General features: G+C 45.7%; 1 protein-coding gene across 2 annotated transcripts in view; it reads right to left on the bottom strand.

Annotated features, from left to right (window-relative positions):
- Positions 1–22198: 22198 nt before the first annotated feature.
- Positions 22199–25730, bottom strand: part of svil (supervillin) — a 181808-nt gene continuing 178276 nt past the window's right edge. The window contains exon 41 of one of the 2 annotated variants that reach the window (XM_033045191.1): positions 22199–23222. In XM_033045191.1, the coding sequence (XP_032901082.1) occupies positions 23136–23222 (87 nt within the window). In that variant the 3' untranslated portion in view covers positions 22199–23135. Of the gene's footprint in view, positions 23230–25730 lie in introns of both variants that reach the window. The other variant, XM_033045198.1, reaches the window with a different exon arrangement.

Raw genomic sequence — 25730 nt, 5'->3', positions numbered from 1 at the left:
GATTAAAAATACAATCTTAATCAGCCTTTTTTTTTAAATGATTGAAGACAGCGTTTCTCACTTACTAAGCTTTAACAATTACTGGGTCAAACAAAATACTTTAACGCTATCTGTTCCATGTTGATTTTCTTCTGACCAACAGAGGTCTTGTCTCGGAAGGACCTGCAGATGCTGATTTAAACTGAAGATAGACACAAAAGGCTGGAGTAATTCAGCGGGACAGGCAGCATCTCTGGAGAAAAGGAATAGGTGACGTTTCGGATCGAGACCCTTCTTCAGTCCGAGAGTCAGGGGAAAGGGAAACGAGAGATATAGACGGTGATGTAGAGAGATGTAGAACAAATGAATGAAAGATGTGCAAAAAAGTAATGCTGATAAAGGAAACAGGCCATTGTTAGCTGTGTGCTGGGTGAGAACGAGTTACAGACAATGAGACTCAACAAGACAACTTTGAAGGTAGTATAATGACTTGGATGGGGGAGGGTCGGAGAGAGAGGCTTGCAAGGGTTACTTGAAGTTAGAGAATTCAACATTCAATCTGGTGGGTTGTAAGCTGCCCAAGCGAAATATGAGGTGCTGTTCCTCCAATTTGCGCTTGGCCTCACTCTGACAGTGGAGAAGGCCCAGGACAGAAAGGTCAGTGTGGGAATGGGAAGGGGAATTAAAGTGTTTGGCAACTGGGAGATCAGGTAGGTCCAGGCGGATTGAGCGAAGGTGTTCAGCGAAACGATCGCCCAGTCTACGTTTGGTATCGCCGACGTATAAGAGTCCACACCTTGAACAAAGGATACAGTAGATGGGGTTGGAGGAGGCACCTAAACATTAATAGGGAACTGGATCAGTGCAAAGAGTGGTTGGGATGGAAGAAAGAGCAAGGGATGTGACGAACTGTGTTCCACTGTGAATACAACACAGATTGAGGGGAAAGAATGTCCTTGCTTTTATACATGTTTCATGGTCTGTAGGTGGTTGTTGTTGTCAGTGATATTTCATTTACAAAGAATGCATTGTGGAGATCTGAAAATATAAACAAGAATCACTTTTAACTTCATAGCGGGTCATGGAGGACGTGTGGAGACTGAGGCAGAGTTATTCCATTAAAATAGATTGGAATAATTAGAGATACAAGTTCAAGTTTACATTTATTGTCACATGTACCAATCGGTACAGTGAGATTTGAATTACCATACAGCCATACGAATAAAAAGAACACAACACACGTTAGAATTTAACGTGAACATCCCCACACAGCGGAATCAGCGTTTCCCACTGTGAGGGAAGGCAACAAAGTTCAGTCCTCTTCCTTCCTCTTTGTTCACCTGTGGTCGACTATAGTAAATAGTGAAGATACAGAGAAACTTAAGGGCCAGTTCCACTTACGCGACCTTTACAGGCGACTGCTGGCACCTGCAATAGGTCGCCAAAATTTTCAACATGTTGAAAATTCAGCGGCGACCAGAAAGACGCTACGACTCTTTGGAGACCTCTCACAACCATAGGAGACCTCTCACGACCATACAGGCGACCCCTGGTGACATGTCGCAGGTGACCTCTCATGACCATAGGAGACCTCTCACGACCATACAGCCTGTGGTCGTGAGAGGTCTCCAAAGAGTCGTAGCGTCTTTCTGGTCGCCGCTGAATTTTCAACATGTTGAACATTTTCGGCGACCTATCACAGGTGCCGGCAGTCGCCTGTAATGGTTGCGTAAGTGGGACAGGCCCTTAAGGAGGCTACAGGGAACTGAACCATCCTACCACAATTAGAGAGCGGTCCTGAACTATTATCTACCTCATTGGAGACCGGCAGACTATCTTTGCACGGACTTTGCTGGCTTTACCTTGCACTAAATATTATTCCCTTATCTGAGGCAGAGAATTCCACAGACTCACAACTCTCTGTGTGAAAAAGTGTTTGCTCGTCTCCGTTCTAAATGGCTTACCCTCAAGCTCTCCTCAAGGAATGCCTGAAGAAGATCTCTCTCTGACGAATCGTCACCCATTCCTTCTCTCCAGAGATGCTGCCTGTCCCGCTGAGTTGCTCCAGCATTTTCCGTGTCTGTCTAATGAGTGCATGAGCAACCTAAGTAGTCTAAGTGGCTAATTTCTGACCCCTCATACATCAAGCATGTTAGAAATGTAATCCAATACTCCCCACTCTCCCACCAGAACTGTACTCGAGTAGGTCAATGACATCTGAGTTACAGCAGTTTGCTCGATCGACACTCCATGTAACTGGACCCTTCCTCCAGCACTGGTCGTTACTATGCATATTGTTGGTAGGCTAGAGGGCAGCAACTCAATGGCGACAGCCTCTCCCACAACCTCCGCTGCCAGAAACTATTTGGGCCCACAATTGCAGAGAATTGTGGACGCAGCCCAGACCATCACACAAACCATTGACTACATTTATACCTCGCGCTGCCTCGGCAAGTCCAGCAGCATAATCAAGGACGAGTCGCACCCTGCCCACTCCCTCTTCTCCCCTCTCCCATCGGGCAAAAGGTACAGAAGTGTGAAAATGCACACCTCCAGATTCAGGGACAATTTCTTCCCAGCTGTTATGAATGAATAAGTTTATTGGCCAAGTATTCACATATAAGGAATTTGCCCTGGTGCTCCACCCACAAGTGACAACATGACATACAGTGACAGTTAAGAATGACACATAAAACATTCAACATTAATAATTAAACATTATTGATTAAACATGTGAATTTAAAAAATACCAGAGCAAAACGAGGCAACAGATGTTTGGTTATTGAGTAGAGCTACTACTCGTGGATAAAACCTGTTTTTATGTATGGCTGTGGCAGCTTTGACAGTCCTGAGTTGCCTTCCAGAGGGAAATGATTCAAAGAGTTTGTGGCCAGGGTGAGAGGGGTCAGAGATGATCTTACCCACTCGCTTCCTAGCCCTTGCAGTGTACAGTTCGTCATTGGAGGGAAGGTTGCAGCCAATAACTTTCTCTGCTGATCAGACGATTCGCTGCAGCCTCTGGATGTCGTGCTTGGTGGCTGAGCCAAACCAGACCATGATGGAGAAGGTGAGGACAGACTCTACGATGGCCGTATAGAATTGGACAATCATTGCCTGTGGCAGATTGTGCTTCCTCGGCTGCCACAGGAAGTACATCCTCTGTTGGGCCTTTTTGACTGTGGAGTCGATGGTGGCCCCCATTTAAGGTCCTTGGAGATGATGGTTCCCAGGAACTTAAAAGACTCCACAGATGTGACTGTGGTGTTGTTGATGGTGAGTGGGGTGAGGGGAGTGGGAGCTCTCCTAAAGTCTACGATCAGTTCCACTGTCTTAAGAGCATTGAGCTCCAGGTTGTTGCGATGGCACCAGGACGCCAGCTGTGACACTTCCTGTCTGTGGGCAGATTCCTCCCCATCCTGGATCAGTCCAATCAGGGTTGTGTCGTCCGCAAACTGGAGACCGCAAACTTATCAGGCAACTGAACCACCCTACCACAAGTAGGGAGCGGTCCTGAACTACTATCTACCTCATTGGTGACCCTCGGACTATCTTTGATCGGACTTTACTGGCTTTACCTTGCACTAAACGTTATTCCCTTATCATGTATCTATACACTGTAAATGGCTCAATTGTAATCATGTATTGTATTTCCACTGACTGGATAGCACGCAACAAAAGCTTTTCACGTGACATTAAACTAAACTGAACGAGCACCCATCCATCCAGATCTGGGTCTATATCAGTCTTCCTTTCATGGCATTTGGCCAGAACGTGGAGTTTACAATCCTGTACCCATGTGGGAACTCCTTTGACCACAAGAGACTCAACACCTCCTTTCAGGGACCTGGGGATAGTTTAGTGTCATGTGTGTACAGTGAAAAGCTTTTGTCGCGTGCTATCCAGTCAGCAGAAAGACAATACATGATTACAATCGAGCCATTTACAGTGTATAGATACATGATAAAGGAATAATGTTTAGTGCAAGGTAAAGCCAGCAAAGTCCAATCAAAGATAGTCCGCGGGTCTCCAATGAGGTAGATAGTAGTTCAGCACTGCTCTCTGGTTGTTGTAGGATGATTCAGTTGCCTGATAACAGCAGGGAAGAAACTGTCTCTGAATCTGGAGGTGTGCGTTTTCACACTTCTGTACCTTTTACCTGATGGGAGAGGGGAGAAGGGGTGCGACTTGTCCTTGATTATGCTGCTGGCCTTGCCGAGGCAGCGAGAGGTATAAATGGAGTCAATGGAAGGGAGGCAGGTTTGTGTGATGGCCTGGGCTGCGTCCACAATTCGCTGCAATTTCTTACGGTCCTGGATGTAGCTGTTGCCAAACCATGCAGTGATGGTAGGACAGGAATGATCTGTTACCCTACCTCTGTTGCAATAGCAAACCGAGAAGATCTTAATGGACATTATTTGATCCTGTATGTTCCTGCCAGCAACTGACTTGACCTTACTTACACGATCAAAAATGCCAAATGCTTTCCAGTAATTTACAAACCCTATTTAATTCCGTCTTTGGCCTGATAACGCATTTGTGGCTTTACAAGAACACTCTGTCCCTGTTACGACTCCCGAATGCAAGTACTTCAGAGCCGCGTAACACAAGTCAAAAACCAGGTTCAAGACGCAGCTTGGCCAATCGGGTACAGGAGCCTTTAACCCCTCGATTCCAGACTCACAGCCACGAGGCCTGCACTTGGGAGAGAAACAGAGAAAGGTAAGTACATAGCATTCACCAGGAGGAGGAAGCGCCTAACAGTCCCGTTGATGAAAGCTTGGTGCATTATCCATGACATGCTCCTGTCTTTAAAAACAGAATATCATCTAACCTTTGGTGAGAAATACTCTGGGTACTCTGCAATCTGAAAGCAGCACGAATGGTTTGTTACACGTCTTGTTCAGATTCCCTTCAAACCTCTGGGACTCTGGAGAAAATGGTCAGTTTTTTTTCTTGCTGAAATCCATCATTTTGCAATGTAATCCGATCTCTCCATGTCCTGGAAAGCCCCAGGACTTTGCATATACTTACATATGCTCCATTTACTGACTTTGAAAACAATTACCAATCCCTTGGCATGAATTTAATATCGGCTATTCTCGTGAAATTCCAATGGCAATTTTTCTTTCGCAACAATACCAGTAACACACGAGGAGAAATGCACGCCCTCGCAAATCTCTGCCCACTGTCCTAGGACCAATTAGACACAAAAAGCTGAAGTAACTCGGCAGGCCAGACAGCATCTCTGGAGAAAAGGAATAGGTGACGTTTCGGGTCGAGACCTTTCTTCAGACCTTCTTCCGTCCGAAGAAGGGTTTCAGTTCAAGACGTCACCCATTCCTTTCTCCAGAGATGTTGGCTGACCAACCCGATCTCCCGGTTGCTCAGCACTTCAACTCCCCCTCCCATTCCCAATCTGTCCTTGGTCTCCTCCATTACTAGAGTGAGGCCCAGCGTCAATTGGAGGAACAGCATCTCATATTTTGCTTAGGTAGTTTACATCCCAGAGGTAGGAACATTGACCTCTAATTTTAGATAGCCCTTGCTTTCTCCCTCCTTCCCCTCCCCCTTCCCAGCTCTCCCACAAAGCCTACTGTCTCCGCCTCTCCCTTTCTCCCCCCCCCTCCCCCGACATCAGTCTGAAGAAGGATCTCAACCCAAAACGTCGCCTATTCCTTCTCTCCATAGATGCTACCTCACCCGCTGAGTTCAGCTTTTTGTGTCTATCTATAGTTTAAACCAAAGGCAGCCGGCATCATCAGAGACCCACACCACCCTGGCCACACACTCATTTTACCCCTGCCATCGGGAATACAGGAGCCTGAAAACTGTAATGTCCAGGTTCAGGAACAGCTTCTTCCCTACAGCCATCAGGCTATTAAACACTACAACCTCAAATAAGTTCTGAACTACAATAGACTATTATTATTATTATTATTATTATTATTATTGCGCTACTATGGTTTGTTTTTGATAATGTGTGTATATGTGTGTATATATAGCTATATAACTAAAAGTCTCATCTTGACCACTTCCTGTCTGCGCTGTATATTGATTTTAGAAAAAACTTTACCATGGCTATGATTTTTGATCATCTTACTCACAGTCCTCGTCCGCTGAGGCAGCCCCGAGGATTTTTCTGATCGATGAAAAATTAAAAAGTTATGAGTGTTTAAAAAATCTTGAGATCAGCTGATTGGTCCTCTCGCCTGTCAATCACCACGATGAAGGTACTCCCCTTCCGGGGGGGGGGGGAGGGGAGGGGGCAGGACTATAAAACCCGGATGCCTGGACGTGAGTCAGTCATTCTGGAAGATCGTGAGGGAGAGTCCACAACTGTGATTCTAAGCTGTGAATCAACTGAACTGTGAGTCTGCCATGTACTTGCAATAAATGATTTGTTAGCCCTTAATGATAATGCAACGAGTTGTTTGGCAATTTGGTGGCCTGCACTCTTGAAATGCTATGAAATTGAATTTGGTCGCCTGCACTCTGCTTGAAATGCTATGAAATTGAATTTGGTGGCCTGCACTCTGCTTGAAATGCTATAAAATCGAAGTTGGTGGCCTGCACTCTGCTTGAAATGTTATGAAATTGAATTTGGTGGCCTGCACTCGGCTTGAAATGGAATTTCAAGGAATAGCCGTGAGTGAACTGCCAGCCCACCAGCCCTGAGTGACTGAGCTGCCAGCCCACCAGCCCTGAGTGACTGATCTGCCAGCCCACCAGGCCTGAGTGACTGAGCTGCCAGCCCACCAGGCCTGAGTGACTGAGCTGCCTGCCCACCAGGCCTGTGTGACTGAGCTGCCAGCCCAAGAATCCATTCGGCCTACAATGTCCATACTAGCCCTCTGGAAACCAGTCCCTTCAGCCCACAACACCCATACTAGCGGTCCAGAAACCCTCTCCGCCAATATTGGAATTGGTGGAGAGGTGGAATATTGCGTTGGGGGACCAGCCCTCCCGTGTGAACATGCGACACAACAGGTCCCAGTTAGTCTAGTATATATATATATATGTGTGTGTACTTGTGAGTATGTGTATATACACATGCTGAACTTTTCTCTCTCATTTATTATATTGTTTACAGTGTACTATGTTTACATATTCTGTTGTGCTGCAGCAAGTAAGAATTTCATTGTTCTATCTTGGGCACATGACAATAAAACACTTTTGACTCACTTGGCCCTTGAAACCAGCATCTGCAGTTCCTTCCTGCACACTGGGACCAAATAGACCTTGCCTAGATTCACCAATGAGATCTTTCCAAGTCATGTGAAGGAATATTGTTTTAGTTTAGTTTAGAGATACAGCGCGGAAACAGGCCCTTCGGCCCACCAAGTCCGCACCGACCAGCGATCCCCGCACACTATCGCTATCCTACACACACTGGGGACAATTTTACATTTATACCAAGCCAATTGACCTGCAAACCTGTACATCTTTGGGATGTGGTAAGAAACCGAAGATCTCGGAGAAAACGCATGCAGGTCACGGGGAGAACGTACAAACTCCGTACGGACAGCACCCGCCGTCAGAATCGAACCCCGTGCTGTAAGGCAGTAACGCCACCGTTTCCTGGCAAATTCTGGCATGACAATAAGATGTTGGTCTGCAGTCAGTATGTCCTTTTTAGAAAAAGTAGATACGTATGTCAGACAACTCTGAGACCCATCCATGAATTAGATTTTAAATTTCCAAACCCAGAACTAATTTCAATCAATAGCTCCTTCAATCCACAGACACATCTGAAAGATGAAAACACTTCTTACATTTGATTTCCACAAAGGATTCTGGTTTGTTGAAATCAAATCCTTTTGTACAGAATCAGATGGCAGTATTTCAGCTCCAACTTATACTGATGCAGAGTTGAATGTTGGGGCTGTCCCACTTGTGCGACCTAATCTGCGAGTTTAGAAGAGTGTCTTCGACCTTCAAACTCGCAGCATGTTCGACACGTGCTCCTAGGAGGTCCTATGAGGTAGCTGGAACTCTCCTTCATGCTCGAGGGAAGTTCACGAATACTCGTGGCCTCAGCTAGATCACGGAAAATTTTTCAGCATGTTGAATATTTTTCCACGAGTAACATTTGGTTGGCATGGGTCTTTTTAACTTGTAATGCAGTGGAGTGGGGTCGCTATTTAGTTACAGGCAGTCGTGGGCAGCCGTAGGCAATCTCCTTCACTGACCGGGCATTTTGATTGGCTCATTGGAGTTTTCAGGACCAAGGAAAACCGACCGGAAGGTAAAATGCCCGCTAAACTTTATTAAACGTTATCTGACTTCTTAAAAGTGTCTCCAATCCTTCTCCCCCCCTTTTCTCCCCCTCTCTCTCCCCCTCCCCCCCCCCCCCCCCCCCCCCCCGCGCTCTCTAAAGGACTTACCGTACACTGTGCAGCCGTCTTTTACCTTCCTCTTCATTGCCGGTGTGAGTTTCAGACAGTGCTCCCCCGCTTTTGCCTGTCTGTCTTTTTTTTTTACATTTTGTCTAGTTAAATGTAGTTGTTCGTGTTTTTTAATACTGTTTTTAACTGTGTTTATGTGGGGGGCGGGGGAGGGGGGAGAGAGAAACTTAAAAAAATCTCTTTCCTGCACGGGAGACCTGACCTTTTTCCCTGTCGGGTCTCCGTTGTTGTTGGGGCCTAGCACCGTGGAGCAGCCTCCAACCAGAATGACCTGGGGGCTCCAGTCACGGAGCTGTGGACTACTCACCATCGGCCGGCCTTGGAGCATGGGGAATGGTGGTGGCTCGCTGCTGCGGCCCGACTCCGGAGCTCGGAGGCTCCAGCTGCAGCCGCAGGTCCGGTGGACTGGGACAACGGAAGCTCGTGGGTCCGCGTGAGAGGCCGCTTTCCGGAGCTCCCGCAACGCGACTTCTCCAGCCCGGCGCGGCTTTAATGGGTGCGGGACATTCCAGCTCCCGCCGGGGGCTCCAACTTTGTGACTTTTGGGCCTGGAGCGGGGCCGTACATCGCCCGGCGCGGCCTAAAATGGTCGTGGGACTTGCCATCGCCCGCCTGGGGCTTCAACATCGGGAGAGAAATGGTGCAGGGGAGAGAAAAGACTTTGCCTTCCATCACAGTGAGGAGGAGGTTCACTGTGATGGATGTTTCTGTAAATTGAATTGTTTGTATGTCTTGTAGGAAATTGTCTTTGTTTGTATGGCTGTGGAAACGGAGTTTCGTTTGAGCCTCACTGAGGTTCAAATGACAATAAATATTGTATTGTATCTAGCTCGAGGCTTTCCAGGCGAGTGCCCTTTAGCTTGAAGGTCGAAGGTACTCTTCTTAACTCGCGGATTAGGTCGCCGCAGTGGGACAGCCCCTTTAATACCTGTTAATGGGAACGACTGGCATTAACTTTGATAACTTCACAAATGTAAATGTTGCTCTACAAACACCCATGGCATCAATGAACCATTCTAGATTTCCTTGAACATAGTCTGCTTTGATCCGCCGTTTTCACACCTTACCCTTCCACATCTCTAGTCTCCCTCTTCCTGACCCTCAATCTGAAGAAGGGTCTCATCTCAAAACGTCACCCATTCCTTCTCTCCAGAGCTGCTGCCTGTCCCGCTGAGTTACTCCAGCATTTTGTGTCAATCTTTGGTGTAAACCAGCATCTGCAGTTCCTTGCTACACATGCCGTCATTTAGTTGTCACTTGGTACATTTCGAAAGACTACTTGACGGTTCAGGTTTAGATGCATTTTCTTTCTATATGATTAGCCATTTGATTTCGAAACGTTTCCGTTCTTGTTGAATATATGTACGACATGCAGTGGGGAAAGTGCAAAATAACTTCAGGCATTTGAAGGCATCAGAAGGCTAAAGGAATTGTCAACACCAGCATGTTCAAGGATTTTGAGGTTTTCATCTTATCATTCTTATGGGCCTGTCCCACTTAGGCAATTTTTAGGTGACTGCCGCTGACTATCATAGTCGTAGCAGGTTGCCGAAAAAACGGCGACTGGACCCCATCTTCGACATAAATCTGAAATAGAATCATTACTTTAACAACAAAAAAAACGAAGTCAGCACCGGCGACAACCTACGTTAACCTGGTGACAACCTACATTAACGTGGCTACAACTACGACAGCACCTACGTCAGGAGGTCAAGCTGCGCTCATTGGCGTCAAACCCATCGTTGCCGACTGTCTCCGAAAATTTTTCAACATGTTGAAAATCCAGCAGCGACCAGAAAGACACTACGACTCTTTGGGCGACTGAAGAGACTACTCATGACCATACAGGCGACACCCCACCGACCCTGTGGCGACAGTCTAGTCGCCTGTAGTCGGCAAAAAAATCACCTAAGTGGGACAGGCCCATTAACCTTTAACAAGGGGCACAGCAGAGAAATTATTCTATTCCTTGGAAGATGTGGCTCAGTCTAGGCTTATTATGTCCCAGCTGTGAATTATCTTTATATGTGAGATGCCAAACCTGTTCTGCACAAATGTCTTTTTAAACAAAAAGTAAGGATTGTATGCCTGCTTAACTGTTTTGTGATTATTACGATTTAATCTATTATCCTTAAGCTTTTCATGCAGAGTGAAGGTCCGAACCCTATTTGGAATCACAGAAAATGCATGGCACAGAAGGAAGCCAGTCAATAGACAATAGACAATAGACAATAGGTGCAGGAGTAGGCCATTCGGCCCTTCGAGCCAGCACCGTCATTCAATGTGATCATGGCTGATCAACCCCAATCAGTACCCTGTTCTTCCCTTCTCCCCATAACTGCTGACTCCACTATCTTTAAGAGCCCTATCTAGCTCTCTCTTGAAAGTATCGAGAGAACCGGCCTCCACCGCCCTCTGAGGCAGATAATTCCAGACACAACTCTCTGTGAGGAAAAAGTGTTTCCTCGTCTCCGTTCTAAATGGCTTACCCCTTATTCTTAAACTGTGGCCCCTGGTTCTGGACTCCCCCAACATCGGGAACATGTTTCCTGCCTCTAGCGTGTCCAAACCCTTAATAATCTTATATGTTTCAATAAGATAGCCTCTCATCCTTCTAAATTCCAGAGTATACAAGCCCAGCCGCTCCATTCTCTCAGCAAATGATAGTCCCGCCATCCCAGGGCCATCCCAGGAATTAACCTTGTGAACCTACGCTGTCATCCATCATACAAGATAAAACAAAAGAACTGAAGAAGGGTCTCGACCCGAAACATCACCCATTTCTTCCCTCCAGAGATGCTGCCTGTCCCGCTGAGTTACTCCAGCATTTTGTGTCTGTCTTTGGTATAAACCAGCATCTGCAGTTCCTTCCGACACAAAAGAGCTATCTAACCTGATCCCACCTTCTAACAATAATCCCATCGATCCAGAGGGCATGGTCCTTCAAGTGTACACAAAGTATTGTTTAGTTTGGCAGAGAGATTCAGACCACTTCCACCCTCACCCGCTTAGTGAAAGCTGGTTTCTCGCCTTACCTTGAATATTCTACTGATTATATTAAATCGGCACTCCTGATATTTTTCTTTAACCTTTCCGTTAAAGGAAATAAGTCCTTTCCACTCTCTTTGTTTTATGCTCCTCAGATAAATCTACTCAGAAGATGAGAACATGTTTCCTCATTCCTAAGTTAGCAATTCTAGCATTTATATCAAGACAACAAGGGATGTAATGCTGAGGCTCTACAAGGTGCTGGTCAGGCCGCATTTGGAGTATTGTGAGCAATTTTGGGCCCCATATCTGAGGAAGGATGTGCTGCCCCTGGTGAGGGCCCAGAGGAGGTTTACGAGAATTATCTCAGGAATGAGTTGGGCTAACATATAATGAGCGTTTGACGGCACTGGGCCTGTACTCGCTGGAGTTTAGAAGGATGAGAAAGGGGAACCTCATTGAAACTTACCGAATAATGAAAGGCTTGGATAGAGTGGATGTGGAGAGAATGTTTTCACTCGTGGGAGAGTCTAGGACCAGAGGTCATAGGTTCAGAATTAAAGGACGTTCCTTGAGGAAGGAGATTAGGAAGAATTTCTTTAGACGGTGGTGAACCTGTGGAATTCATTGCCACAGACGGCTGTGGAGGCCAAGTCAATGGATATATTTAAGGCAGATTGACAGATTCTTGATTAGTACCGGTGTCAGAGGTTCTGGGGAGAAAGCAGGAGAATGGGGTTGAGAGGGAAAGATGGATCAGCCATGAATGGTGGAGTAGGCTTGATGGGCCAAATGGCCTAATCCTTCTCCTATCACCCCTTCCACCTATATTCCATCCATTGGCTTCACAATTCACATCTCTTCTATCATTATCTTTCACTTTTGGTTTTTCATCTCTGGCCTTTGTCCAACCATTTTGACAATCAACCCCCCCCCCCCCCCCCTCATCAACATCTACCCATCACTTGCCAGGCTCTGTCCCCCCCCCCCCCCCACCCCTCATCAACATCTACCCATCACTTGCCAGGCTCTGTCCCCCCCCACCCCAAAAAACACAACCAGTCTGAAGAAGGGACTCGCCCCAAAATGTCACCTATTCCTTTTCTCCACAGATGCTGCCTGACCCACTGTTACTCCAGCATTTTGTGTCTACTCCCATAATAAGTTACTTCCTTTGCCCAGTTACTCTCATAATGTTACTTCCATTGCCCAGTTACTCTCATATTTCAGGTAGTCCTTGCTTTCTCCCTCCTTCCCCTCCCCTTCCCAGCTCTCCCACAGCCTACTGTCTCTGCCTATTCCTTTCTTTTTCCCGCCCACACCCTCCGACACCAGTCTGAAGAAGGGTCTCGACCCAAAACGTCGCCTATTCCTTCGCCCCATAGATGCTGCCTCACCCGCTGTGTTTCTCCAGCATTTTTGTCTACCTTCATAATGAGTTACTCATTTTCCAGTTACTCTCATAATGAATTCCTCTCATTGCCCAGTTACACTTACAATTAGTAGCAATGTTACAACATTTTGAGATTTAAAATTTATCCCATCAGATAAAGCATAAAAAGAAGTTTAATTTGACACCTAATTTACTTTCATATCTTCAGTATTAAGAAAGTTATGGCCATTTGCATACTTGGAAATCAGCATCTTGATCCCTATTGATTTTCCATTGACTGAACACAAAAGCTGTGATCGAGGACAGTCAAAAGCTTATAACTTTCTTAAAAATTAAGAGAACTGAAATAAATTTTCAGTTATTATAGATTGAAGCATTCTGAAACAAATATGAAACAATCTTACTTAGATGGCTTGAAATTAAAGCATATAATTAGTTAGTTACCTAATTGTAGCTAATTACAAAATTCAATTACTAGATCTAAACATCTATCAATTTATTAAGAATAGATTAACATTTTTAAATAGCCTAAGTGTCCAAATAACATTCACACAATAATTCACAATAAAACATGTTTTTTAAATCTCATTGTCATGGATTTATAGGCCAAATGGAAGGAATTTAATGTTTAATACCTGTAAATTAATGGCCAATTAAATCAACTTGCGAGCTTTTGTCAATCACCTCAATTCTGGAACTACTGTTCACTACTCACCTCCGTTAAAGGACTTTATAAAGAAAAACACAAAGAGGTCGACTAGAGCAGGCTCCAGAGGTGATTGTCTAGTCCCATTTAGGAAAAGTGTTTTTGGGCAGTCAGTGTTTTCATATCGAGCGTCACAGACTTGGAACACAATACCAAGCGTCATACGGGATCTGACAACCTTTACCTCATTTACCAAACATCTAAAAACATGGTTACTGGCAAATCAATAAATGTACACTTTATTGTTATTTTTCTTATTTTATTGTTATTTTTTTTTCTTCATTGATTGATTGCGTTGTGATGCGTTTAACATGTTTATTTTACATCAACCTGCCAAAGGGACTAAAGATGGAAATTAGCTACTGGCTATAATCTTGCATATTTACATGTAAATGTTTATTAATATGCACTGTCCCTGTTTACAAAAAACCCAAAAAACAACAAAAAACTAGTTCGCCTTCTTACGCACCATCATCAAAACCTCAGATGACTTTGGACATCTCTATTGAATCTCTTGGGTCTTCTATGCTCTGCAGAGAATATCCAGACAATATAAAGAGAAGGTCTTCATTACTGTACCATTATAGTTAACCTCGTAGCTTCCCATCAATCTTGAAGAGTAAAGTCCTGAATAAACCACGTCTTCACAGGTGTTTCGTTTAGTTTCAGTTTAGAGGTACAATGCGTAAACAGGCCCTTCGGCCCACTGGGTCCGTGCTGACCAGAGACCCCTGCACACTAACACTATCTTACACACACTAGGGGACAATTTACTGAAACTAATTAAACTACAAACCTGTACGTCTTTGGAGTGTGGGAGGAAACCGGAGCACCTGGAGTAACCCACGCAGGTCACGGAGAGAACGGACAAACTCTGTACAGGCAGCACCTGTAGTCAGGATCGAACCTGGGTCTCTGGCACTGAAAGGCAACAACTCTGCCGCTGCACCACCAAGCTGCCATGTTCTTAGCAAAGGTAGTAAAGGTTTGGCACAACAACTTTGAATCCTGCATTTTCTTATTTTTTTATAAAGCCAAGGATCAAGGATCTTTTTTTTTTTAAACAGCCTCGCTAACTTCTTCTCCATCTTTAAACCTTCTGCCTACATTGGGCGGCACGGTGGCGCCGGAGTGGAGTAGCTGCCTTTTAGCGCCAGAGGCCCGGGTTCGAGCCCGACTACTGATGCTGTCTGTACGGAGGTACACAAAATTGCTGGAGGAACTCAGCGGGTGCAGCAGCATCTATGGAGCGAAGGAAATAGGCGACGTTTCGGGCCGAAACCCTTCTTCAGACTGATAGGGGGTGGGGAAAGAAAGAAGGACAAAGGGAGGAGGAGGAGGAGCCCGAGGGCGGGCGGATGGGAGGAGACAGCTAGAGGGTGAAGGAAGGGGAGGGGGGGAGGGGGGACAGCACGGGCTAGCCAAATTGGGAGAATTCAATGTTGATGCCAAGGGGACGCAAGGACCCCAGACGGAATATGAGGTGCTGTTCCTCCAATTTCCGCTGTTGCTCACTCTGGCAATGGAGGAGACCCAGGACAGAGAGGTCGGATTGGGAATGGGAGGGGGAGTTGAAGTGCTGAGCCACCGGGAGGTCAGGTAGGTTATTGCGGACTGAGCGGAGGTGTTCGGCGAAACGGTCGCCCAACCTACGCTTGGTCTCACCGATGTAAATCAGCTGACATCTAGAGCAGCGGATGCAGTAGATGAGGTTGGAGGAGATACAGGTGAACCTTTGTCGCACCTGGAACGACTGCTTGGGACCTTGAATGGAGTCGAGGGGGGAGGTGAAGGGACAGGTGTTGCATCTCCCAATTTGGCTAGCCCGTGCTGTCCCCCCTCCCCCCCTCCCCTTCCTTCACCCTCTAGCTGTCTCCTCCCATCCGCCCGCCCTCGGGCTCCTCCTCCTCCTCCCTTTGTCCTTCTTTCTTTCCCCACCCCCTATCAGTCTGAAGAAGGGTTTCGGCCCGAAACGTCGCCTATTTCCTTCGCTCCATAGATGCTGCTGCACCCGCTGAGTTCCTCCAGCAATTTTGTGTACCTTCGATATTCCAGCATCTGCAGTTTCCTTTTGAACACTGTCTGTACGGAGTTTGTCCGTTCTCTCCGTGACCTGCGTGGGTTTTCTCCAAGATATTTGGTTTCTTCCCACACTCCAAAGACGTACAGGTTTGTAGGTTAATTGGCTTGGTATAAATATAAATTGTCCCTAGTGCGTGTAGGATAGTGTTAGTGTGCGGGGATCGCTGGTCGGTGCGGACTCGGTTGGCCGAAGGGCCTGTTTCCGCGCTGTATTTCTAAACTAAACTTGCCCCAAATCTCCGCACTCTCGATAGTGTAACAGATTTTAAACTGGTTTACCTCTTTCTTCTATTCAAAAGGTATTGTCAATGTTCCATCTCAGTTTATAAGTGGTTTATGGCCACCTTCATTTAATAAATCTTTCCAAGTAAAATAATTAAACAGGTGCTTCTCTGAATCCTCTAACAAGTTTGAGTTTTATTTACATTTTCTTTCAACCTTCAGTCTTCAAGACTGCATTAACAAGCCTGAATTCCCAAAGGTGACTGGAATAAACTATTAATCCAGACAGAACATAAATTTATACAGAAAAAAATTAGCTTGGATTCAGCCACCTCACATTGCATAGTTATTTCTGGGATGTCAGGACTGTCTTATGAAGAAAGACTGGATAGACTCGGCTTGTACTCGCTAGAATTTAGAAGATTGAGGGGGGATCTTATTGAAACTTACAACATTCTTAAGGGGTTGGACAGGCTAGATGCAGGAAGATTGTTCCCGATGTTGGGGAAGTCCAGAACAAGGGGTCACAGTTTAAGGATAAAGGGGAAATCTTTTAGGACCGAGATGAGGAAAACATTTTTCACACAGAGAGTGGTGAATCTGTGGAATTCTCTCCCGCAGAAGGTAGTTGAGGCCAGTTCATTGGCTATATTTAAGAGGGAGTTAGATGTGGCCCTTGATGTGGCTAAAGGGATCAGGGGGTATGGAGAGAAGGCAGGTACAGGATACTGAGTTGGATGATCAGCCATGATCATATTGAATGGCGGTGCTGGCTCGAAGGGCCGAATGGCCTACTCCTGCACCTATTTTCTATGTTTCTATGTTTCTATGTTAACCTGTCCATTGAGATCGCACTTTGGACTTTGAAAAATGGCGGCAAAAATGGCGGTGCCCGCATGTGTAATACATGCAAAATGAATTTCATTGTGCAGTTGCATATGTGATAAATTATGCACTGTAGAACTAGTGGATGAATGTTAATTTAGGAAAGACTGGGTCATGGGGAAAAAAAAAATCGAAAGATAACGAGGTTTGAATTGTCCCTACTCTTTGTCCCTAGGGAATTTGTCCCTACCCTACTCTTTAAAAAGGTTTGAATTGACGACAAAGAAAGAGATTGAACGATTTCCTCTCTGGCCTCGAAGAGTTAATTTGTGGTTAAATAATTACCCCATTAAAAGGTGCTTGCTTTAATTACTCAATTTGACTTCCTACAGTAAGTTTAATGGCTAGTTAATGTGCCAATCCAACAATTCTTAAAAGGGATGCAATGGGTGAAATTCAATTTTCAAAAGCTGAGCACACAGTAAATCAATGAACAGTCTGGAGAAGGGTCTCCACCCGAGACGTCACCCATTCCTTCTCTCCAGAGATGCTGCCGGTCCCGCTGAGTTTCTCCGGCTTTTTTGTGTCTATCTTTTTTGTGTCTATTTAAACCAGCATCTGCAGTCCCTTCCTTCACACCGTAAATCAACTGGCTGGCTCCAAACATTTGCCACATGATCACACTTCTTATAATCATGCAAGATATTATAGACAATAAGTGCAGGAGTAGGCCATTCGGCCCTTCTAGCCAGCACCGCCATTCAATGTGATCATGGCTGATCATCCCCAATCAGTACCCCGTTCCTGCCTTCCCCCCATATCCCCTGACTCCGCTATCTTTAAGAGCCCTATCTAGCTCTCTCTTGAAAGTATCCAGAGAACTGGCCTCCACCGCCCTCTGAGGCAGAGAATTCCACAGACTCACAACTCTCTGTGTGAAAAAGTGTTTCCTCATCTCCGTTCTAAATGGCTTACCCCCTATTCTTAAACTGAAAAGAGATGGAGGCTGGAGTGGGAGAAAGCTAATATAAAAACATCACCAGTGTGGTGGAAGGACAATATTCAGGCTGGAGGTTTATGACTCTAACTCCACTGGTCATAGAGTCATACAGTGTGGAACCTGGCCCAACTTGCCCACCATGTCCTATCTACACTAGTCCCACTTGCCTGTATTTGGTCCATATCCCTCGAAACCTATCCTATCCATGTACCTGTCCAAATGTGTCTTAAACATTGTGGTAGGTACCTGCCTAAAATACATCCTCTGGCAGCTCGTTCCATCCACCCACCACCCTTCGTAAAACAATCACCCCTCAGATTCCTATTAAATCTTTCCCCCTTCACCCTAAACCTATGTCATCCGATTCTCAATTCCCCTACTCTGGACAAGAGACTCTGTGCGTTTACGCAATCTATTCCTTTCATGATGTTGTACGCTATAAGATCACCCCTCAGGGAATGATTAGGATTAATGCTTCAGTGCTGTCTGCGTGGAGTTTGCATGTGTTCTTTGCCACCGTGTGGGTTTTCTTCGGTTTCCTCCCACGTCCTAAAAGGAGTAACTAGTGGGTCAGGCAGCATCTTTGGAGAACAGGTATCGGCGATGTTTAGGGTCAGGACCACTTCTTCAGAGTCAGATGTCTAAAGCATGTCAGATGCAGGTTGGTGGGTCCAATTGACCATGTAAAATGGGTTAGAGTAGGAATATTTACAGCTATTTACAATATATATTAATGATTTGGACGTGGGAATTAAATGCAACATCTCCAAGTTTGCGGATGACACGAAGCTGGGGGGCAATGTTAGCTGTGAGGAGGTTGCTAGGAGGCTACAAGGTGACTTGGATAGGCTGGGTGAGTGGGCAAATGCACGGCAGATGCAGTATAATGTGGATAAATGTGAGGTTATCCACTTTGGTGGCAAGAACAGGAAAGTAGACTATTATCTGAATGGTGGGCGATTAGGAAAAGGGGAGATGCAATGAGACCTGGGGGTCATGGTACACCAGTCATTGAAAGTAGGCATGCAGGTGCAGCAAGCGAATGGTATCTTAGCATTCATAGCAAACGGATTTGATTATACGAGCAGGGAGGTTCTACTGCAGTTGTACAGGGCCTTGGTGAGACCACACCTGGAGTATTGTGTACAGTTTTGGTCTCCTAATCTGAGGAAAGACATTCTTGCCATAGAGGGAGTACAGAGAAGGTTCACCAGACTGATTCCTGGGATGGCAGGACTTTCATATGAAGAAAGACTGGATAGACTCGGCTTGTACTCATTAGAATTTAGAAGATTGAGGGGGGATCTTATAGAAACTTACAACATTCTTAACGGGTTGGACAGGCTAGATGCAGGAAGATTGTTCCAGATGTTGGGGAAGTCGAGAACAGGATGTCACAGTTTAAGGATAGGGGGAAAGTCTTTTAAGATCGAGATGAGAAAAACATTTTTCACACAGAGAGTGGTGAATCTGTGGAATTCTCAGCCACAGAAGGTAATTGAGGCCAGTTCATTGGCTATATTTAAGAGGGAGTTAGATGTGGCCCTTGTGGCTAAAGGGATCAGGGGGTATGGAGAGAAGGCAGGTACAGGATACTGAGTTGGATGATCAGCCATGATCATATTGAATGGCGGTGCAGGCTCGAAGGACCGAATGGCCTACTCCTGCACCTATTTTCTATGTTTCTATGTTTCTACGAATAATGCAAAAATGGATGCTTGATATGTTAGTGTAGCTTTGATGGGCCGGAAGAACCATTCCTGTGCTATATAAATTCATGACCTTTTAATTCAGGAAAGTGAGGAAAGCAGGCAAAGGTTAAAGCAGGTTCGGCCTGACACGTTGCCTATATCCTTCGCTCCATAGATGCTGCTGCACCCGCTGAGTTTCTCCAGCACTTTTGTCTACCTTCGATTTTCCAGCATCTGCAGTTCCTTCTCAAAAAGGTTAAAGCAGGATCAGTTACAGATGTGGATGGAGAAATGGCAGATGGAGCTTAAACTGAGCGAGTGTGGGGTGTTGCACTTTGGAAGGTCGACTGTAAAAGGAAAGAATACAAGGGTGTCTCGGTGGCGCAGCGGTAGAGCTGCTGCCTTACAGCGTTTGCAGCGCCAGAGACCCGGGTTCGATCCTGACCACGGGTGCTGTCTGTATGGAGTTTGTACGTTCTCCCCCTGACCTGCGTGGGTTTTCTCCGAGATCTTCGGTTTCCTCCCACACTCCAAAGTCGAACAGGTTTGTATGTTAATTTTCTGGGTATAAATGTAAATTGTCCCTAGTGTGTGCAGGATAGACGTTAGTGTGCGGGGATCGCTGGTCGGCGCGGACTCGGTGGGCCGAAGGGCCTGTTCCCGCGCTGTATCTCTAAACTTAACTAACCAATTAATGGCAAGACCCTTAACAGTAGTACCGAGGGATCCCGGGGCCAAAGCCCAGAGCACTTGAACGGTGCACTACAAGTAGAAACTGTAGTAGAGAAGGCGTATGGAATACATGCCTTTGCTGTCTAGGCCAGGGCATTGAGTACAAGAGTCAGGGAGTCGTGTTATAACTATTTGCAACTTTAGTGCATTTTCAACTGCCCAGAAGTCAGGATGGGAAGATTTTAGGACAGGGGTTGGCAACCTTGTTCTGCATAGGGGCCAGGACGCATGTCTGTGAACGGATGGCGAGCCACATCTATCACGTGTACACATGGATCCCGCCCCGGATGACAGGCATCAAATCACATGTTCACATAGATCCCGCCCCTTTGAGGTCGCCACCCGGAGCACTGGCCCCTAGTCACGGCCGCTCACGAACATGTCGTACCTATGGACCATTGCCTTGGCTCTGTCCTGAAGGTGGTGGTTCAAATACTCACACTCACTCATGCCCGGCCTGTTGACAACCCCGATCCCGATAGTGAAGCCCAGACACAGAAGGTGCGCGGCCGTGCCGGCGGCTTTGCGCAGGATGCGGTACAGGCAGAGCTCGGCGCTGCTCGCCACTCGTCAGCGGCTCCGCCATTGCTGCCGCCAGCGCAGGCCGCCTTGCATCCTTGCGCCACGGCCTCAGGCCCAGGAGGTACCGGAGATGAAGGAAATCTGCGGGCCAGATGATTACGGAAAAACAAACGCCTGCGGACCGTATGATTTCGGGTTACGGGCCGCATTCGGCCCGGGGGCCGTAGGTTGCCGACCCCGGGGGAAGCCGAAGAGGTTGAAAATACTGCTGGCACAAAGATCTGATTTACAAAATAAGACACTGAGTGCTGGAGTAACTCAGTGGGTCAGGCAGCGTCTATGGAGAACATGTATAGGCGAAGTTTCACGTCAGGACCCTTCTTCAGTCAGATGTCTGCATTCAGGAATCTGAAGAAAGGTCCCGACCCGAAACGTCATCTATCCATGTTCTCCAGAGATGCTGCCTGTCCTGCTGAGTTACTCCAGCATTTTGTGTCGATCCTGTTCTGTACTGTTCTACGTTCTATTTTCTGCCTTCTAGTGTAGTATAGTATAGTATATCTTTATTGTCATTTTCCTGAGTACTCACATACCCAGAGGAAACAAAAAAACGTTGCTCAACCAGTGTCCATTCAGTGTGCAGTAAAAAATAAATAGAAATAAAAATACATATATCATGAACAAATTAAACACACTACTCTCTACTAAACATCAACAGGCGTTCCGATCGGCAGCGGCACGAGGAGCCTCCCTGTACGATTTGAGCGCTGCTTCGCTTCTTTTACCCGAATGTCTTCTCAAAATTCATGACCACTTCCCCAACTTGGCACGGTGGCGCAGTGGTAGAGTTGCTGCCTTACAGCGCTTGCGGCACCGGAGACCTGGGTTCGATCCTGACTACGGGTGCTGTCAGTATGGAGCTTCTACGCTCTCCCCGTGACCGCGTGGGTTTTCTCTGAAATCTTCGGTTTCCTCCCACACTCCAGACGTACAGGTTTGTAGGTTAATTGGCTTGGTATAAGTGTAAATTGTCCCTAGTGTGCCAAGGTTGCCAACCCCTGCCATAGGATAGCGTTAATGTGCAGGGATCGTTGGTCGGCGCAGACTCGGTGGGCCTGTTTCCGTGCTGTATCTCTAAACTAACCTAAACTAAACTAAACTCAGTGACTGCTGTTTAATGACAAAACTTGGATCTAGATTATAGGGCCTGTCCCACTTGGGCGTCATTTGCGCGTCATCATTTAAGCGTGGTTGCGCGCACAGCGTGTATTACGCGCGCACACGGTGCGTGGTGATGTAGGCAGTGATGCACGGTCGCGCCCAGTGCCCCAGGATTTTGGGATTCACAAAATCTTCGCGCGCAAATGACGCCCAAGTGGGACAGGCCCTTATTTCACTGAGCAAGCAATTAAGAGTGAGTTGGCATTAAATGCCATCAAGGGGGAGACCAGTGGAACTTGAACGACTGCCTACGATAGTGGAATTCAAATGCGCTGATTGTGATTGTACTTTGATCAGGATCAATTGCCTCCAGAGAGTTGCAGCATTCAGCTATTTTAAGGAAATGTTCTTCACGGAACAGGACTCACGAGCTCCGTTTCGCTTTTCAGAATGCTCCGCGAACAAGCTGCCAGAGAAACATACCCCAGGAAATAAAAATCCAATCGTCAACTTTTATTTCTCTAAATTGTATCACCAAAAAAAAAGGTTTGTTCGGCCGATGCGTATTATAAACAGAGACTCTTACATCCCCCAGATTACAAGTTCACTGAATGAGGCCTTTTCTTTCTGAACTGCTGCTTCCATCAAAATTCAGACATCTGCTAAGGAGTAGAAACTGTACACAAAAACAAGGCACTATACATTTTTTGTAGATTCACATAAAAAGTTACTTGATTTGCGCAGTTTTTCCATTAATTCATACCATAAATACATATTGTTCAATTGCAGCACTGAACAGTACTGATGGCACGTTTCGGTGCCTGTAGACAACTGTATGATTATCAGAATGCAAAGAAAACTACTTGTTGTGCTGTTTTAATCTCAGTACAAGCAGCTTGCTTCAATGATCTATTGTAATTTCTGGTTAATGCTAAGGTCGTCTAAAGTGAATATAATGTCATTAACAATTTAAATATTTCATCATTAAACCATAGTCACTTTTCGTATTGTATTATTATATAAATATAAACTCTTTATGATTTACTATCTGCTACACACAAAGTAACACTTTACAAAATATATCGCCTTCAAGATACATAGATAGGCAGGATATTGTTGAATAGCAACTGTCGCTCTTAAGTGCATTCGGAAGTCCAACGCATATGACAGCACTATTTTATTATGCCAATACTGTTAAAACCCAGAGAGCTTCCCGTAACATGCAAAAAAAACTGACAAGATTTCCCCCCCCCCCTCCCACCCACAACAAAGGCATCACTGCCCTGAATGTGCAATTTATTTGTAATTCCATGTTCCACTGATCAGATCACGGATGTTGACGTGATCTTCTGCAAAAAGCTCTAGCGTTAAGCAAGTTTTTTTTTTGTTCTTTCAAAATTTTTAAAAAATGTCCCGTTCGACAAATTGCTCAAAACAGTCCTTTTGCTTTCTTCAGCTTAACTTGTTTCCAGGAGGGCAGGTCACTGAATTCCTCTCTTGTCATTTCCAGCGCGGTCTGTAAAGGGAACACATCGCAAAGTTAAACTTCATTCACTTAGCTGCACATGGGGTAGAAAATATTGCAAAGCTAATAAACTAGAAACATTAAAGACATTAAATGGGGATTAAAAAATTAAATAAACTAGAAAAACAAAGGATCGACCCCAGCAAATTGTTCGACACAAAACGAACAGGAATCTGCAGATAATTTTTCCCGCAGGTTGCTCTCATTAGGATTTAGGCCGGGCTGCTGTCACATGGAATTAAAACTAAACCTGGTTTTAACTGAAAAAATAAACCTGGTTTCAGTCCACCTGGACCTACCTGATCTCCCGGTTGCCAAACACTTTAACTTAAATTATACTTAAAGGGTTGACAGTGGAGATGTAATGGCAAAGATTTAAAGATCGCATGGATGAACTCCAGAAATTATTCATCCCTGTCTGGCGAAAAAATAAACCTAGGAAGGCGGCTCAACCGTGGCTGACGATGGAAGTCAAGGATAGTGTTAAAGTCAAGGAAGAGGCATATAAATTGGCTAGAAGAAGCGGCAAGCCAGAGGACTGGGAGAAATTTAGAACTCAACAGAGGAGGACAAAGGGGTTAATTAAGAAAGCTTGCGGAAAATATAAAAACTGTTTCTATAGGTGTGTAAAAAGGAAAAGATTAGTGAAGACGAATGTAGGTCCTTTACAATCAGAGACAGGTGAATTTATAATGGGAAACAAGGAAATGGCAGAACAGTTAAACAAGCACTTTGTTTCTGTCTTCACTAAGGAAGACACAAACAATCTCCCGGAAATACTAGGGGACCGAGGAGTGGGAGGGAGGAACTGAAGGGAATCCACATCAGTCAGAAAATGGTGTTAGGTAAACTGTTGGGGCTGAAGGCAGATAAATCCCCAGGGCCTGATGGTCTGCATCCCAGAGTTCTCAAGGAGGTGGCCCTAGAAATCGCAAATGCATTGGTGATCATTTTGCAATGTTTTGTCGACTCTGGGTCAGTTCTTGTGGACTGGAGGGTAGCCAATGTAACCCCACTTTTTAAGAAAGGAGGGAGAGAGAAAACAGGGAATTATAGACCAGTTAGCCTTACATCGGTAGTGGGGAAGCTGCTGTAGTCGATTATTAAAGATGTTATAGCAGCGCATTTGGAAAGCAGGTGACAGGATCGGTCAAAGTCAGCATGGAATTATGAAGGGGCAATCATGCTTGACTAACCTTTTGGAATTTTGTGAGGATGTAACAAGTAGAATGGATAAGGGAGAGTCAGTGGATGGGGAGTATCTGGATTTTCAAAAAGCCTTTGACAAGGTCCCACACAAGAGATTAGTGGGCCACATTAGAGCACATGGTATTGGGGTTAGGGTATAGACATGGAGAGAGAACTGGTTGGCAGACAGGAAGCAAAGAGTAGGAATTAATGCGTCCTTTTCAGAATGGCAGGCAGTGACTAGTGGGGTGCCGCAAGGCTCGGTGCTGGAATCCGAGTTATTTACAATATATATTAACGATTTAGACGAGGAAATTAAATGTAACATCTCCAAGTTTGCGGATGACCCAAAGCTGGGTGGCAGTGTGAGCTGTGAGGAGGATGCTATGAGGCTGCAGGGTGCTTGGATAGGTTGGGTGAGCAGGCAGAAGCATGGCAGATGCAGTACAATGTGGATAAATATGAGGTTATCCACTTTGGTGTCAAGAACAGGAAGGCAGATTATTATCTGAATGGTGTCAGATAAGGGGAAGGGGGGGGGGGGGTGCAACGAGACCTGGGTGTGCTTGTACATCAATCACTGAAAGTAAGCATGCAGGTATAGAAGACAATGAAGAAAGCCAATGGCATGTTGGCCTTCATTGCGAGAGGATTTGAGTTTAGGAGCAAGGAGGTCCTACTGCAGTTGTATCGTTTGGTCCATCTAATTGCCCACTTGAGTTGGTTCCTACTTGGTGAATGGAGATCGTGGTTCAACAGACTATTGGAGATGAGTAGGAAGGTACAGCATTGGTGACAGTATTGAGGGCGTGAGGAGAGGAGAGAAAGTGAGGCTGCCAGAATGGTGTGCATGAGAAGAATAGAAGCAACAATGTACTGAGTCTTGTAGGAAGGAACTGCAGATGATCGTTTAAACCGAAGATAGACACAAAATGCTGGAGTAACTCAGCGGGACAGTCAGCATCTCTGGAGAGAAGGAAAGGGTGACGTTTCGAGTCGAGACCGTTCTTCAGACTGATTTCAGGGGGGGTGAGAGGTACATAGATAAGGAAGGGTATATATAAGGAAGTGTAAGGTGTGAAAGCAGGACAAAGAGAATGGAGATCAAGGAAAATGTAGAATAGATCATTGTTAGTTGGGAGAAGGTAACAACAAAGCAAACAGAGATAAAATGTAGTCGGAGATAGTAAGACTGGTCGGAGAACTGGGAAGGGGGAGGGGAAGTCGAGAGGAACAGGTCAGGAAATGGAGTGGGTTTGGCCAAGATCTCGATCCATTATGCTAGAGGGGAAACTATTGCTTTGGAAAAAG

Source organism: Amblyraja radiata, chromosome 2 (assembly GCF_010909765.2).
Source record: "Amblyraja radiata isolate CabotCenter1 chromosome 2, sAmbRad1.1.pri, whole genome shotgun sequence".
Taxonomy (NCBI): Eukaryota; Metazoa; Chordata; class Chondrichthyes; order Rajiformes; family Rajidae; genus Amblyraja; species Amblyraja radiata.
This window is presented reverse-complemented; position numbering and strand designations above follow the sequence as displayed.